Genomic DNA, 12,713 nt, shown 5'->3' on the forward strand with positions numbered 1-12,713 from the left:
AAAAGTAATACATTTTATTTATAAATTAATATATTTTATTTGCATAAATTTGTACATATTTAATTTATATATAACTATTCGGTTATTTACTAAATCCTGTGCATCATCAAATCTGAAATTTGGTCATAATTTGATTCTAATATTTTAGTGTGCAAGATTTTCTAAAAATAGTTTCTTACACCATTTTTTTTCAGGGTTTTTGTGTGTGTGTGTGTGTGTGTGTGTGTGTGTGTGTGCGCGCGTTTTTGTGACAAATGAGGACATACATTTGTATAATGACAAAGGTATGACATAGGTATTACAAGGAGAAGGTGACTTTTCAGGACATTACCCCATGTCCCCACTTTTCAAAATGCTTATAAATCACACAGAATGGAGTGTATTGAAAATCTGAAATAGCACAAAGTTTCCTGTGAGGGGTAGGTTTAGGGGTAGGGTTGGTGTAGGGCAATAGAATATACGGTCTGTACAGTATAAAAACCATTACGCCTATGGGATGTCCCCACTTTTCACAAAAACAAACCTGTGTGTGTGTGTGTGTGTGTGTGTGTGTGTGTGCGCGCGTGCGCGTAGGATAAAGAACCATAAGTGCATTTAGAGAAGAATGAAAAGAGATGCCAAAGCTTCAGGTGAGAAATTAAAAATATTAGCATTTATTACAGCGACATGAAGAATGTCAATGCGTACACCCTTTTTTGCGAGCTCATAGAGACCTGCAGTGTGTGGAGAGATGGGCACATAGCTTACAAAAGAACAGAGATCATTCACAAAGGATCAGTCCAAACACATGTACAGAGCCGGGGCAGAACAAAAGACAACGACTCGATAGATAATTTATAAGCAAGATTCATCTATCACCTTCTATCATATTAACAACATTCCACATCCTGCCACTAACACTGTTTAGTCACACAACCACCTGCTTTGATTTATTTGGTGAGCAGATATATAGATAGAATTCTTTACTTAGCTGTATTTGCAAAACTGGAAGTTTTATGTTGCAGTAGTAAAAACTGGAGCTTATGTTTTATTAATGGTCATTAATATCGCCACTATCATCATCATCATCATCATGTTTTTATTATTTCAATGCAATTTTCTGCAGCCAATTTTGCCACATCAGCATATTGCCTCCCTAGACAGAGTTGAATAGATTTAATTTTGGATTGGAAAATGAGCATAAAAATGGATGAGTTTCTGGCCTTCTGGAATTACTTTACATATTGAAATCTCAGATTTAGTGTATAAGGTTCATTAACAATCGCAGGATAGAACAAATGAATTCATCTAAATGCATAATCACTTGTTTAAGGAAGTGTTTTTCCTCTCCCTCGGTAAAATATGCATGGGAAAAAAAAAACTATGTATTGTTTTAATGTATTGTTGTTTATGCCATTTTAATTTGAGGAACTAAATATGTGACCATTTTAAACATGGTTCGAGATGTCATTTTCAGGATTTTCACCTTTTATGAAAAGTATCCAGTTATACATATTCTAATAACAGAAGATGATGGCTTTTCCTTAAAAATTGACAAAAGGAAGAGTGGTTATGTGTGCTTAGTTAAACCCACACGGAATCTGCGGCTACAGAATTCTGACATTTTATTTATTTATTTTTCCATTTTCAATGAGCTTTGAATAAAGATATTTTAGCATATTCAAATCCTTTCAGCAAAATTCTCCAGAATGTGGAAGAAAAACCCCTACAGATTCCAAGCAAGTTTTTGCGATTAGTTACAGCGTTGTGCTGAAGCATCGAAACAATCAATGACATAAAAGAAATCAAAATGTGAAATGACGTCAGGGAATCATGATTTGAAGTATGATTATCTCTCATTACCATCTGTTCCTGTATTTATGTCTCATATATATTTAAATAAAACAGGTAGACTTCTACTTTACAGAACAACCTCACTAGTACAAAAATATACAGTGCAGCAAATCAGTCTCGGTAAAGTTAGCATGAGGAATTTAGTTCGCCCCAATAGAGTCTCCGTCCCTGTTCCACACGGATCGAATGCGTTTCCACAAACAGCAGACTAAAACAACACGTCGAGCCTGGCTTTTACATCGAGCTCCAGCTTCTCAGTGACGCAATGATAAATACTATATACATTAAACTTCATGATATCGTTTCTAAGGGGAGGATGAGAAAAAGAGAGAGAACTGCACAGTTAATAAGGCATCTAAAGTCAAGCAGCTAAGGGCACCACTTGAGTGAAAAAACTGCAGTCACTGTCACCGGTCAATCAAAGATGAAGCTTAGGATCCATGCTACATTCCAGAGATGAGTTATTATCGCACATCGGCAAACGACGGTGATAACGGCCACTTCCTCCTCTTCATACTAAATAAAGGTACATCATTACAAACATTCTAGTTTTTCGTTTTTGTCTTCTTTTTTTCAAATCAACACTGTACATTTTATACACTATAGTACAATAGTCGTCACGCACTACGAGTGTAAACGTAAAGACGATGCGAACTTCGTAATGACGAAAATGACCTTTCGAAGTCATCTTTGCTTGATCTGACGTGCACAAACTTTGCAGTGGTACAACATGTTGGCATATCTGTGCCAGCGAATGGACAGAAATGACATTTCTATTTTCTGGAAGTGTGTTTGAGAAGTCAAACGGATTCTTATTCAAATGCTTGCAACACGGCGATGAGTGACGAGCAATTATTTCTCAGCTTGTCTCGTCGTCCTGTGCAAGGCACGGCCTTCGTCTTCGTCGTCGCAGATGCTTTCCGGCCATCTTTGCTTGTGGAACGCAAACCTCTGTCGCCTTTTCGTCTGAATTCTGGGACTTGAATCCATCTGTGCTCAAATGCTCAATTATGACAAAATAAATATACTAGAAACATCTTCTGATATTTTACTGTGGCTTATAAGTGATGTAGAAGGACAGACTGATATCCCAAACATGGATTTGAGGAAAAACAAAACAACAACAGTCCGACCTCTGATATGCAAAACGTCAAATATTAAATGCAAATGCTGAAACTGTAAAACACAAGCTGTGAATTCTCCCTAATGTGTTTTTGTTCCTTTTTTGTTTAATAACCATACTTCATATCTGATTTGCCGTGGCCTTGTCAAGCGATTGTAGATCGGTCTCGGTGTGTTCCTCTGGCTGTAGGAAGCTCGGACGTGCATGGATGGAAGCCAGAGTGCTGACAAAAGGGTCGTTTGCAGAAACATCCAGGGTGAGAAGTGTACGGTGAAGCTGCTGATAGGGACTGTGGTGGGAGCAGTTGGTAACTCTCTCAGTCTGTACGCTCTTGAAGGCTTGTTATACTTGCACGTGTGTCCCCTGTGCGTGCAAACTCTGGACGGCCGAGAGAATCTTCTTTTGGTGCCCGACCAGAGTCACACCCATCTTGCTTAACTCACTGAGGAAGGAGGGAAAGAAAAAAAAAAGGTTCAGGAAATCATTTAATTTTGGATTCAGTTTATTAGTAGTTTGGTTATAGAAACAATGATTAAACAACAATATATTTAAGAGTAGTATAATTTCTCTGATATATCATGTTTCTAAGTAATTGTTTTGATGTTTGATGTTTAATTTACTGCAATGTGGAGCATGATTTTTGAACAAAAGAGATTTATTTGTGGGTGGAGCTACCCGACACTACATTACAAAAATACAAACCAAGCGACAGTTTCCCATTAACAGCTGCTGGTTGGGACAAAAATATGAATTCTGAATCACAGAGAAATCCTAAAAAAATCATGATCATGTCTATATTGGTTAGAGCACTATGTTAAAGCAAACCAAGAGACTTGTATTATATTATAGCAGTATTATTTTATAGTATTTTCTGTTTAATTATTTTTCTATTTTCTGTAATTTTTTTGTGTGTGTTCTTGTCATTCTTATTCGTTTTTTTTTTTAACATGTCTGTATAGGTTTTATTAATTTTTGCTTTAGTTTTAGTAAGTTTAGAATATCAAGATAAACTAAACGAAAATGAGAAATGTCAACTAGCTGAAATAAAATAAGTTTAAGTTTTTTGATATTTTATTTCAGTTAACGTTTATTTTATTTCAATTAATGATTTTTTAAAAATGGTTTTAGTTTTAGCTTACTATAATAACCCTGCACTACCCTGCACTATTTTATTTAATATTAAAAAATATACAATTTTTAATTATTATTTAAATTATTTTAATAAATGCAATTTATTCCCGAGATGGCAAAGTCCCAGTCTTTAAAAATAAAAGTATTAAATTATTTTAAAAATAAAATCAAATAATAAAATACAATAAAAATAGGGTCTTCCTACTTGCCAAAATATGTGTTTATGTGTGTTTATACACTACTTTTGGGTTCACAAGTATACTATTGGTATACAAACTTACCACATGCTGATGTACAGTATGGAATCTAGAGAAACGTAGCCTGTGCTGGCAAAGTTGTCTTTGTACTGGCCCATATTGATAGCGTCCAGCCATTCATCCACCGTACTCACACTGAACTCTGGGGTGGTGGGGTCTTCCCTGAAAAGGAAATTAAATTTGTATCAATTGCGGTTTGCTTCACTGCGAAAGCATTGAGAACTGAGCTGGAAAACTGGTCTTGCATTATATATCATCTATGGAGATGCAGGATATAGTATTAGGGCTTCAGCTTCAGGCCTACAGTTAAGAATATCTAATCAAACTGTCACTTGTTTTTCATTTCATGATAGTTTAATGATCGCCTTTTTTCCGAACCAACAAAGCAAGCTGATCCAAGAACTTTCGACTAGGGAATACAGCAGTTTCTTCCGAGAGCCGATATCTTAAGCAATTTCATGAGGAGAGGATACAAGTTCAGGAGTTGCAGTTTAGGTTAAAACCTATTGTGTTGCCTTTCCGTTCTTCATGACAGACGGGTTAGGTTCACACTGCTGAGTGACAGCAGCATTTGAGTGAAAACCGGGGGTCAATTCAATCTCAGACCCGGGATGTATTTAACGCCCTCGTTCTTCTTTGTCCTCTTTGGACACAGAGGGATTAAATGACTGGCAGGTTGGGCTGTAATCAGAGAGACTGTGATGGGCTTGAGGAAGCGTATATCTCAAGAAGGGCTCTGAGTCACTGGCTTTACGGCTGTAATGTGAACTCTGCCTCTCCTTCTCCAGCGCTCCTGATAAACCGCAGGTGGAGGGAGAGTCTGCGCTCTGTCTCGTGTCAGGTTTCACAATGGGGGTTCAGGCTATCTATACGACTATGTCTTTTTACAAAGCTGCGAGATGGATGTCTGCTGGAAAAGGATCAGCGACACTAGGTTTGGTTATATTAGACAATATGGAGTTTATCTGCTTGTTGTTTCACATAAAACGAAAGATTTGAGAGTTCATGGGGCAGACACCGAAAAGCTGGATTGGATTTTCTCTGGATTTATTTGAGCTGTTAGGGATTTGCTTTTGTGTCTTTTAAATGTTTTATCTGTACATCACTTTAAAATAGACAATCCTTTGGTTTAAACTGGTGTTGTCCTTCGTGTTTCATGTTTCCACCACATTATCAGGTTTTTCACAATTGAAATCATTAACCCTGAGTTAACATAATCTTGGGTTAGCTTGATCCATGTTTACACTGATCGTACTATTTGTACACACTGTACATGAGGAAAACCTTGGGGTAGTTTTCTAATTTGCAAGTCTTGCAAAGAGGATGTGACATGTTTGCCATCACTATTCATCATAACCTCCCTCAGACACTTGAATTCATTTAAATAATAATGCATTTTCATCCCATTGGTACTTTTCAGAATATATCTAACAACATATAGTAAAGTTTGCTTTTAAATAGGGATGCACCGATACCGATACTGGTATCGGTATCGGGCCCGATACTGGTCTCCTGTACTCATACTCGTACTCGTTAAAATGCCCCGATACCAAACACCGATACCACACAGCATGTGATAAGCGCCATATTCAAACAAAGAAACACCAACAACAGAACAACAGACAGCAGAAAGGAGTTAAGGATGTCTACTACGAAGTATATGTATGCAATGAATATAATGTTAAACATTCAGTATTAACGCCTGTATAGCTGGTGTGCGCGAGCTGATAAACAAATCACACTGAGTGGATTGAGCGCGTGGCGGCACAGATGCGCGAGCTTGTCGAGTGAATATATCTTTCTCACAGACATCACTGGAAAGTTTGTAGTTCGGTCGGATATGTCAAAAACAAGTAAGTAAAACAATGCACAAGTTACTTAATGAAGTTAACCAACTAACATTATACATACCCTTTTGGTTTCTGTACCCAATATTTAAAAAATGTACAAATGCAATACAAATATCGGTATCGGTACTCGGTATCGGCAAGTACCAAAAATAAAAGTATCGGTATCGGGCGAGTACTGGAAAAAGTGGTATCGGTGCATCCCTACTTTTAAAACAAGAATAAATTGCCAATGGGGTAAGAAAAAGGAATAATTTGAGACATTCCCTGAAAATGAGCCTTCCCTAGTAAATGTGTATTAACTTATCTTTCATTTATCTTGTTTTAAGGATGTTAAGATACACTACCTTTCAAAGGTTTGGGGTCTGTAAGTCTTTTTTTTTTTCACCAAAGGCTACATTTATTTGATCAAAAATGCAGTAAAAACAGTAATATTGTAAAACATTATTACAATTTAACTTTTCTATTTTAACATATTTTAAAATGTTATTTATTCCTGTGATGGCAAAACTGAATTTTCAGCAGCCATTACTCCTGTCTTCAGTCACATGATCCTTCAAAAATCATTCTAAAATGCAAATTTCCTGCTCTAGAAACTTATTAATTTTGAAAAGAGTACTGCTTAATAGTATAAACAAACAAACAACAACAACAAAAAAAAAAAACATGATACCTTTTTTTCAGAACAGAAACTTCAAAAGAACAGCATTTGTCTAAAATAGAAATCTTGTGCAACATTATAAATGTTTTTATTGTCACTTTGGATCAATTTAATGCATCCTTGCAGAACAAAAGTATAAATTTCTTGCCAATAAATAAATAAATAAATAAATTGTACGGACCACAAATTTTGGAATGGTAATGTATATGAACTTATCTTTAATTTACCTGGTATTCCAGGGTCAAAAAGTGGCCTTAAAGGGATAGTTCACCCAAAAAATAAAATTTGATGTTTATCTGCTTACCCCTAGGGCATCCAAGATGTAGGTGACTTTGTTTCTTCAGTAGAACACAAACGCGCCGGATGTTGTGAACGCGCTCAGGACAGTTGGACATTGCGGTGGATCAGAGGTAAAAAATTATATAAATACTGTTCAGTTTCTTGCACAGACCGATCATTTCGTGTCTTAAGACCTCAATGTATCGTCACCAGCCGTAGGGTTTAATTTGGTTTTGTCTGTGTATGTTTTTTGACTCTCAAAGCCATGGGACCCATTGACTGCCATTATAGGACTGAAAGACTGCAATGGTTTGAGTTAAAAATCTTCGTTTGTGTTCTACTCAAGAAACAAAGTCACCTACATCTTGGATGCCCGGGGGTAAGCAGATAAACATCAAATTTTCTTTTTTGGGTGAACTATCCCTTTAATGCAGGGTTAAAAACAGAGTGAAAATCATGTGTATGCACAAATATCAGCTGAATTTTAATGAAGTGAGGGTTCATATGAGTTTCTCACCAGACTGAGCTGTTGGCGAGCTCTTTCAGACTGTTGGGGTTACGGATCAGTTTGTCAAGAGTGTTGACGATCTGCCCGAATTTGGGCCGTTCACTTCTGCTCTTCTCCCAGCAGTCCAGCATCAGCTGGTGGAGGACAACAGGACAGTCCATCGGAGCGGGCAGCCTGTAACCCTCATCTATAGCTTTAATCACCTGGAAGACAAAGACATGCATTAAAAATACAGTACAATACAATGTGCATGTGCAAATGTATATTTAAGGACAATTTCTATTTGATTTCCCCATAAAGCTACTTTAGTAGCTGTAACCTTATTAAGGTTACTTTCTTTTCAATGTCGTTGCTAATTTTGTTATTGCAACTACAAAAAAAAATGCATTAATATAGGATCTTCAAACAGTTTTCTGAACCTTTCTGTCCTTTTGTTAGACTTTTTAGCCTTTGAAGACAGTATTAACAGTTAACATCAAGCCCCTGGTATTCTATTATGGTGAAAACTATGGTTACCATGGTATATTCATGCAAGTAACATCACTTTTACATTTCCATAACATACCAGACTATAACTCAACTCAATGGTTTAAACATCTTCTATATGACTATAATTAATTGCTATGGTTAAAACAGCTCCTGTTCTCTGCCACTTCCTGTTCTTAAATCAAAGGAACTATTTCTTTTAGACAGGAAACATTCTAACATTAATTTCGTTGTTTCAAAATGAGCACTGAAGATCTAAATCATTATCTGCGGTGCCCTGAAGGTCTTGAAGATTCTTTTGACATTTCCTCTGATGGTAATAAAGGGAGAAGTCAGAGAGCGTTAGCATAATACAGCAGCGAGGGATGAAGTGTGTTTAACTGGCTTGTATTAAAGGCAGGAGCAGCTGGACAGTTCTCGTTTATGAGGCTCCTAAAAACCATTGTCATTCGAGCGGTTGCTATACAGACATCACCACAGGAAGATGTCTGTTACTCTCTGAACGTTTGCAAGGACACACTGCTTGGAACCCCCCGAGAGGCTTCAGTGGAAATTATATTAGCGGAGATATTAGATATTAGTGGAGCAGATTTCAATTTAAACAATACACACGAGAACACGTGTGTTTCCAGTTTCTCAAGGACACTTACGTCTTGATTAGACATCTCCCAATAAGGCCGCTCTCCATATGAGATCACCTCCCACATTACGATGCCGTAACTCCAAATGTCGCTTGCTGAGGTGAACTTCCTGTACGCTATAGCCTCAGGGGCCGTCCATCGAATGGGAATCTTTCCGCCCTAAATAAGAAAAAAAAAAAAAAACGAGGGTTTTTTCACTTCAAGTACTTACTTTGGTGTCCTAGGGGCTGATTTTTTTTTTGTTTGTTTGTTTAAACTAACCGATTTCATTTTTTTGTTGTTGTTATATCATATAAAGGACACTAAAAACATTTTGTAGATTTTATTGTTTTACCCTTGTCCCAAACCCAGATCTTCAATCTTAAAATATGAAAATCCATCAAAAAAAAAAAAAAGGATTATTACCAGTTAAAACTATGATCATCTAAACAAATAAAATGAAACTGTTTTATTATTTATTGTGTGGGGGAAAAAAATAGCATTTTCAATAGTCATCCCACATATTTGTGGCATCATTTCCAACAAGTTTTCTCAAAAATTAGTGTACTTGATAACCAAAGAGATAATACAGTCAGTTAAGAGCTTGAGATGAAATATGAAACGCATGACATAATGAAAACAAAGAAAATGTTTAATTGTGCATCATTTTCATTCAAGCTGTAACAAGTTATGCAGAAAGTGTGAAAATAAACACACATCATTTAAAAGTTTGGGGTCAGTAAGATACTTTTTTTTTTTTGAAGAAGAAATTAATATTTTAATTCAGCAAGGATACATGAAATTGATAAAAATTTATTCTGTCGAAAATATTTTAATAAACTTATCAACCTCAAACTTTTGAATGGTTGTCTATGGTTTAATATGGTTGTCTATGGTTGGACAATATTTGTCTTTTCCTATTCCAGCAATATGGCAGGGTCTGTATTTTCCTAAATGTCTTTTTAAATAGCTGCAGTGGTTTGTAGTTAATCTCTATAGTCAAAGTCAAACAAAAGACAAACTGGCTGTACTCTGTATAGACATACGTGATGAGAGTGCCAAAGAATAGCAGTGGGGCCCATGGGGTAAAATCATTTAAAGAGAATTTCAAAAAGCAATCTTTACAATTTTTTAATTATATAAAGTCACGGCACATAAACGGCTGCCTCGCGTGGCCTGGAGGGTTTTGTCTCTTCATGATTTCAGCACTTGAAGCAACAGGGCACGGGGTGCTGAATGTCAGAGCCACTTATATTTTAAGAGTTCCTCTCTGTGCGAAAACACATATTTTGCCTCAAATGCGCACACACGGACAACAAAAAGCAATCTGCGGGGGTCTTTTCGGGGTTGTATGAGCACTTTTCTCCCATTTGCATGTGACAGCAGATTCTCCTGATGAGTTTATGCTTTGTCCACCAGAGTGGACACCGACAGCTACACACACACATATGCCTCTTTCTTGCCCTTGGCCTTCATACGCATCCACAGGGTGCTCACCAATTACCGAGCTGAGAAGGAGAGAGAGGAACGAGTGTAGGGGGTTTGGAGGCGGTTGTCCTGTCAAAAACGGATGTAATTAATACATGCTGGGTTGACAGAGAAACTGACCCCTGAGAAAGCCAAATCGCTTCTCAAACATCCCTCCTCTGTCTCTTTCTTTTGGTGTCTTGGTGAAGTTCTTTCACACAATCAAACACTTTCAAAAGACATGAGAGACATTTTCAAGGAGATCAGAGACATTTCAATCATTATTTCTCAACTGAGGGCTCATGGAATGAGTCAGATTTACCGTATTAAGCAAAGACAATGATAAAAGCTAGCTCTGAAAAACCATTAAATAACAACTAAAGTGGGACTCAGATTTATACTGCAAACAAGATGTCAAAAAAAAAAAAAACAGCATTAATTTTTTATCCGTTTAGTTCTTCCTTCATTCCCTGTTTCTGTAAAATTGATGATGACTCACTCTAGGATCTAATAAAACCTTGAGGGGGGAAATGTGCTTTACCCGTGTGGTGTATGCCGCTTCAGGGTCGTCCTCTAGCACTCTGGACAGGCCAAAGTCAGACACTTTGCACACCAGGTTGCTGTTCACCAGGATGTTGCGTGCCGCCAGGTCACGGTGGACGTAGCTCATGTCAGACAGATATTTCATTCCCGAAGCGATTCCACGCATCATGCCCACCAGCTGAATGACAGTGAACTGCCCATCGTGTTTCTGCAAGAGAAAGAGAAGGCATCTATTATTATTTGTAGATTGTACAGGTGGTGTACACTGTTCAAAACAAAGGTTTGAAAAACTTGAAAATGTTATCCTGTGGCAGCAGGATGCAAAACTGGTTCTAACTGGAACCATTATTTTGTTTTTATTGGCTATTTTAATATGCAGAGGCAACTTATGTAATATATAATATCAGATATCATGAACTAGCAACATAGAACATTTTAAGGTGTCCTTGTTACAGTGCAATTATAAATTTAAGTACTGAGTAATATTAATTAACTACATGTACTTACTATATGGTTAGGATAAGGATCAGGGTTTGGCTTAGGGTTACTTGCAAGTAATTATGCATAATTTATTGTAATTATAATAGTAAGTACATGTAACGTGTAACAAGGACACCTTTAAAATTAAAGTGTTGCCAACATAAATTGCGTGTGTGTGTCTGTATAAGCTAAATATATACATTCAGTAATAATAAAAAATAATAATGATTAAATGTTTTAATGTAGTCAATTTGCTATATATTAATATATTTTACTTTTATTTCTGTTGAAATTTTTACATTGCATTATTCAGAAAATTATTTCTATTAAATTATTATATGTATATACTGTATATCATTAGCATTATATATATATATATATATATATATATTTTATTTCTTTTTTGCATTGCATTATTCAGAAAATTATTTCTATTAAATTATTATATGTATATACTGTATACTGTATACATTATATATATATATATATATATATATATATATATGTTGTTGGTAGGTGACACTTATAGGTAATAGGTAATATTTGAAGGCTTTTTTCTGTTAAAATTTTTACATTACATTATTCAGACTTCATGCGTTTTTTCAAACACTCCATTTTCACAGTTCTAATGGTTTTGCACTGAGTTCTGATTCGTTATGCAAAAGACTCTGACCTCTGGTTTTACAGCTCTTTCTGCCATAATTGCTATAATGTTTACAGGCCTTTATTAATGTAAAAATCTGGATTTGGTGCTTCTGTTAACTAATCAAAAGAGCCTGGACATCCATTTTGCCTCAAAAACAATCTTCGCAATGAGCAATTAGCCCAACGTCTTAATCTCCATATGTGGGCAGTACACTAATCTTGTTAAAACCCCACTTTTGTCCCTCCGAGCAATATCAATCTGAAACATGCGCTCGTATAGTATTTCATGTATCATAATTTGGGTAAGTTTATTACGCTGTGTTTTGTGAAATGTGGCTGCTGATTGATCGTCTGGTCTGATCAACTGGTTGTTATCAATCTAGTGTCAGAAGCCACACTACTTACAGAAAGAGCAGAGAGACACAGAAATAGAGACAGAGAGAAATCATTTGTTTTTGTACTAGTAAGTGATGCTTAACTGATCTGTCCTCTAATTAAACACATGTAGCTGGGTGGCCGAACTATGATCTATTAGCCATAAAACTGACCCCATAATTATATTAGCTTTTTATGTGGGCTAAGGGGGTATTTATGGGATTCATTATGTACGCTGCAGAAAGATCGAAAGTCTCAGACAGGCCCTTTTTTAGGGGTGGGGGGTGTTAGATTTCATTTTCATTTTCTCAAAGTGTAGGCAATTAAAAAGAGTCCTGACTTAAAGGAAAACGTATCTGTGCTGCATGTAATAAAACTTCGTGGCCCGATCCGCTGGGTGACAAAGGCGGTAATAAATTATAGAGGATTGCGGGAGACGTTATGGCAGCTTGGTGGAG

General features: G+C 36.4%; 1 protein-coding gene across 1 annotated transcript in view; it reads right to left on the reverse strand.

The window, feature by feature from the left end:
• Nucleotides 1-630: 630 nt before the first annotated feature.
• The window catches only part of LOC107668971 (ephrin type-A receptor 3-like), a 131,653-nt gene continuing 119,570 nt past the window's right edge, over nt 631-12,713 (reverse strand). Inside the window, exons 13-17 of the mRNA XM_016461052.1 lie at nt 10,754-10,963; nt 8,776-8,925; nt 7,649-7,842; nt 4,369-4,506; nt 631-3,398 (exon numbers count right to left, since the gene is read on the reverse strand). Of these exons, the coding sequence (XP_016316538.1) occupies nt 3,299-3,398; nt 4,369-4,506; nt 7,649-7,842; nt 8,776-8,925; nt 10,754-10,963 (792 nt within the window). The 3' untranslated portion in view covers nt 631-3,298. The remainder of the gene's footprint in view (nt 3,399-4,368; nt 4,507-7,648; nt 7,843-8,775; nt 8,926-10,753; nt 10,964-12,713) is intronic.

This window comes from Sinocyclocheilus anshuiensis, unplaced genomic scaffold (assembly GCF_001515605.1).
Source record: "Sinocyclocheilus anshuiensis isolate Anshui unplaced genomic scaffold, SAMN03320099.WGS_v1.1 scaffold4, whole genome shotgun sequence".
NCBI lineage: Eukaryota > Metazoa > Chordata > Actinopteri > Cypriniformes > Cyprinidae > Sinocyclocheilus > Sinocyclocheilus anshuiensis.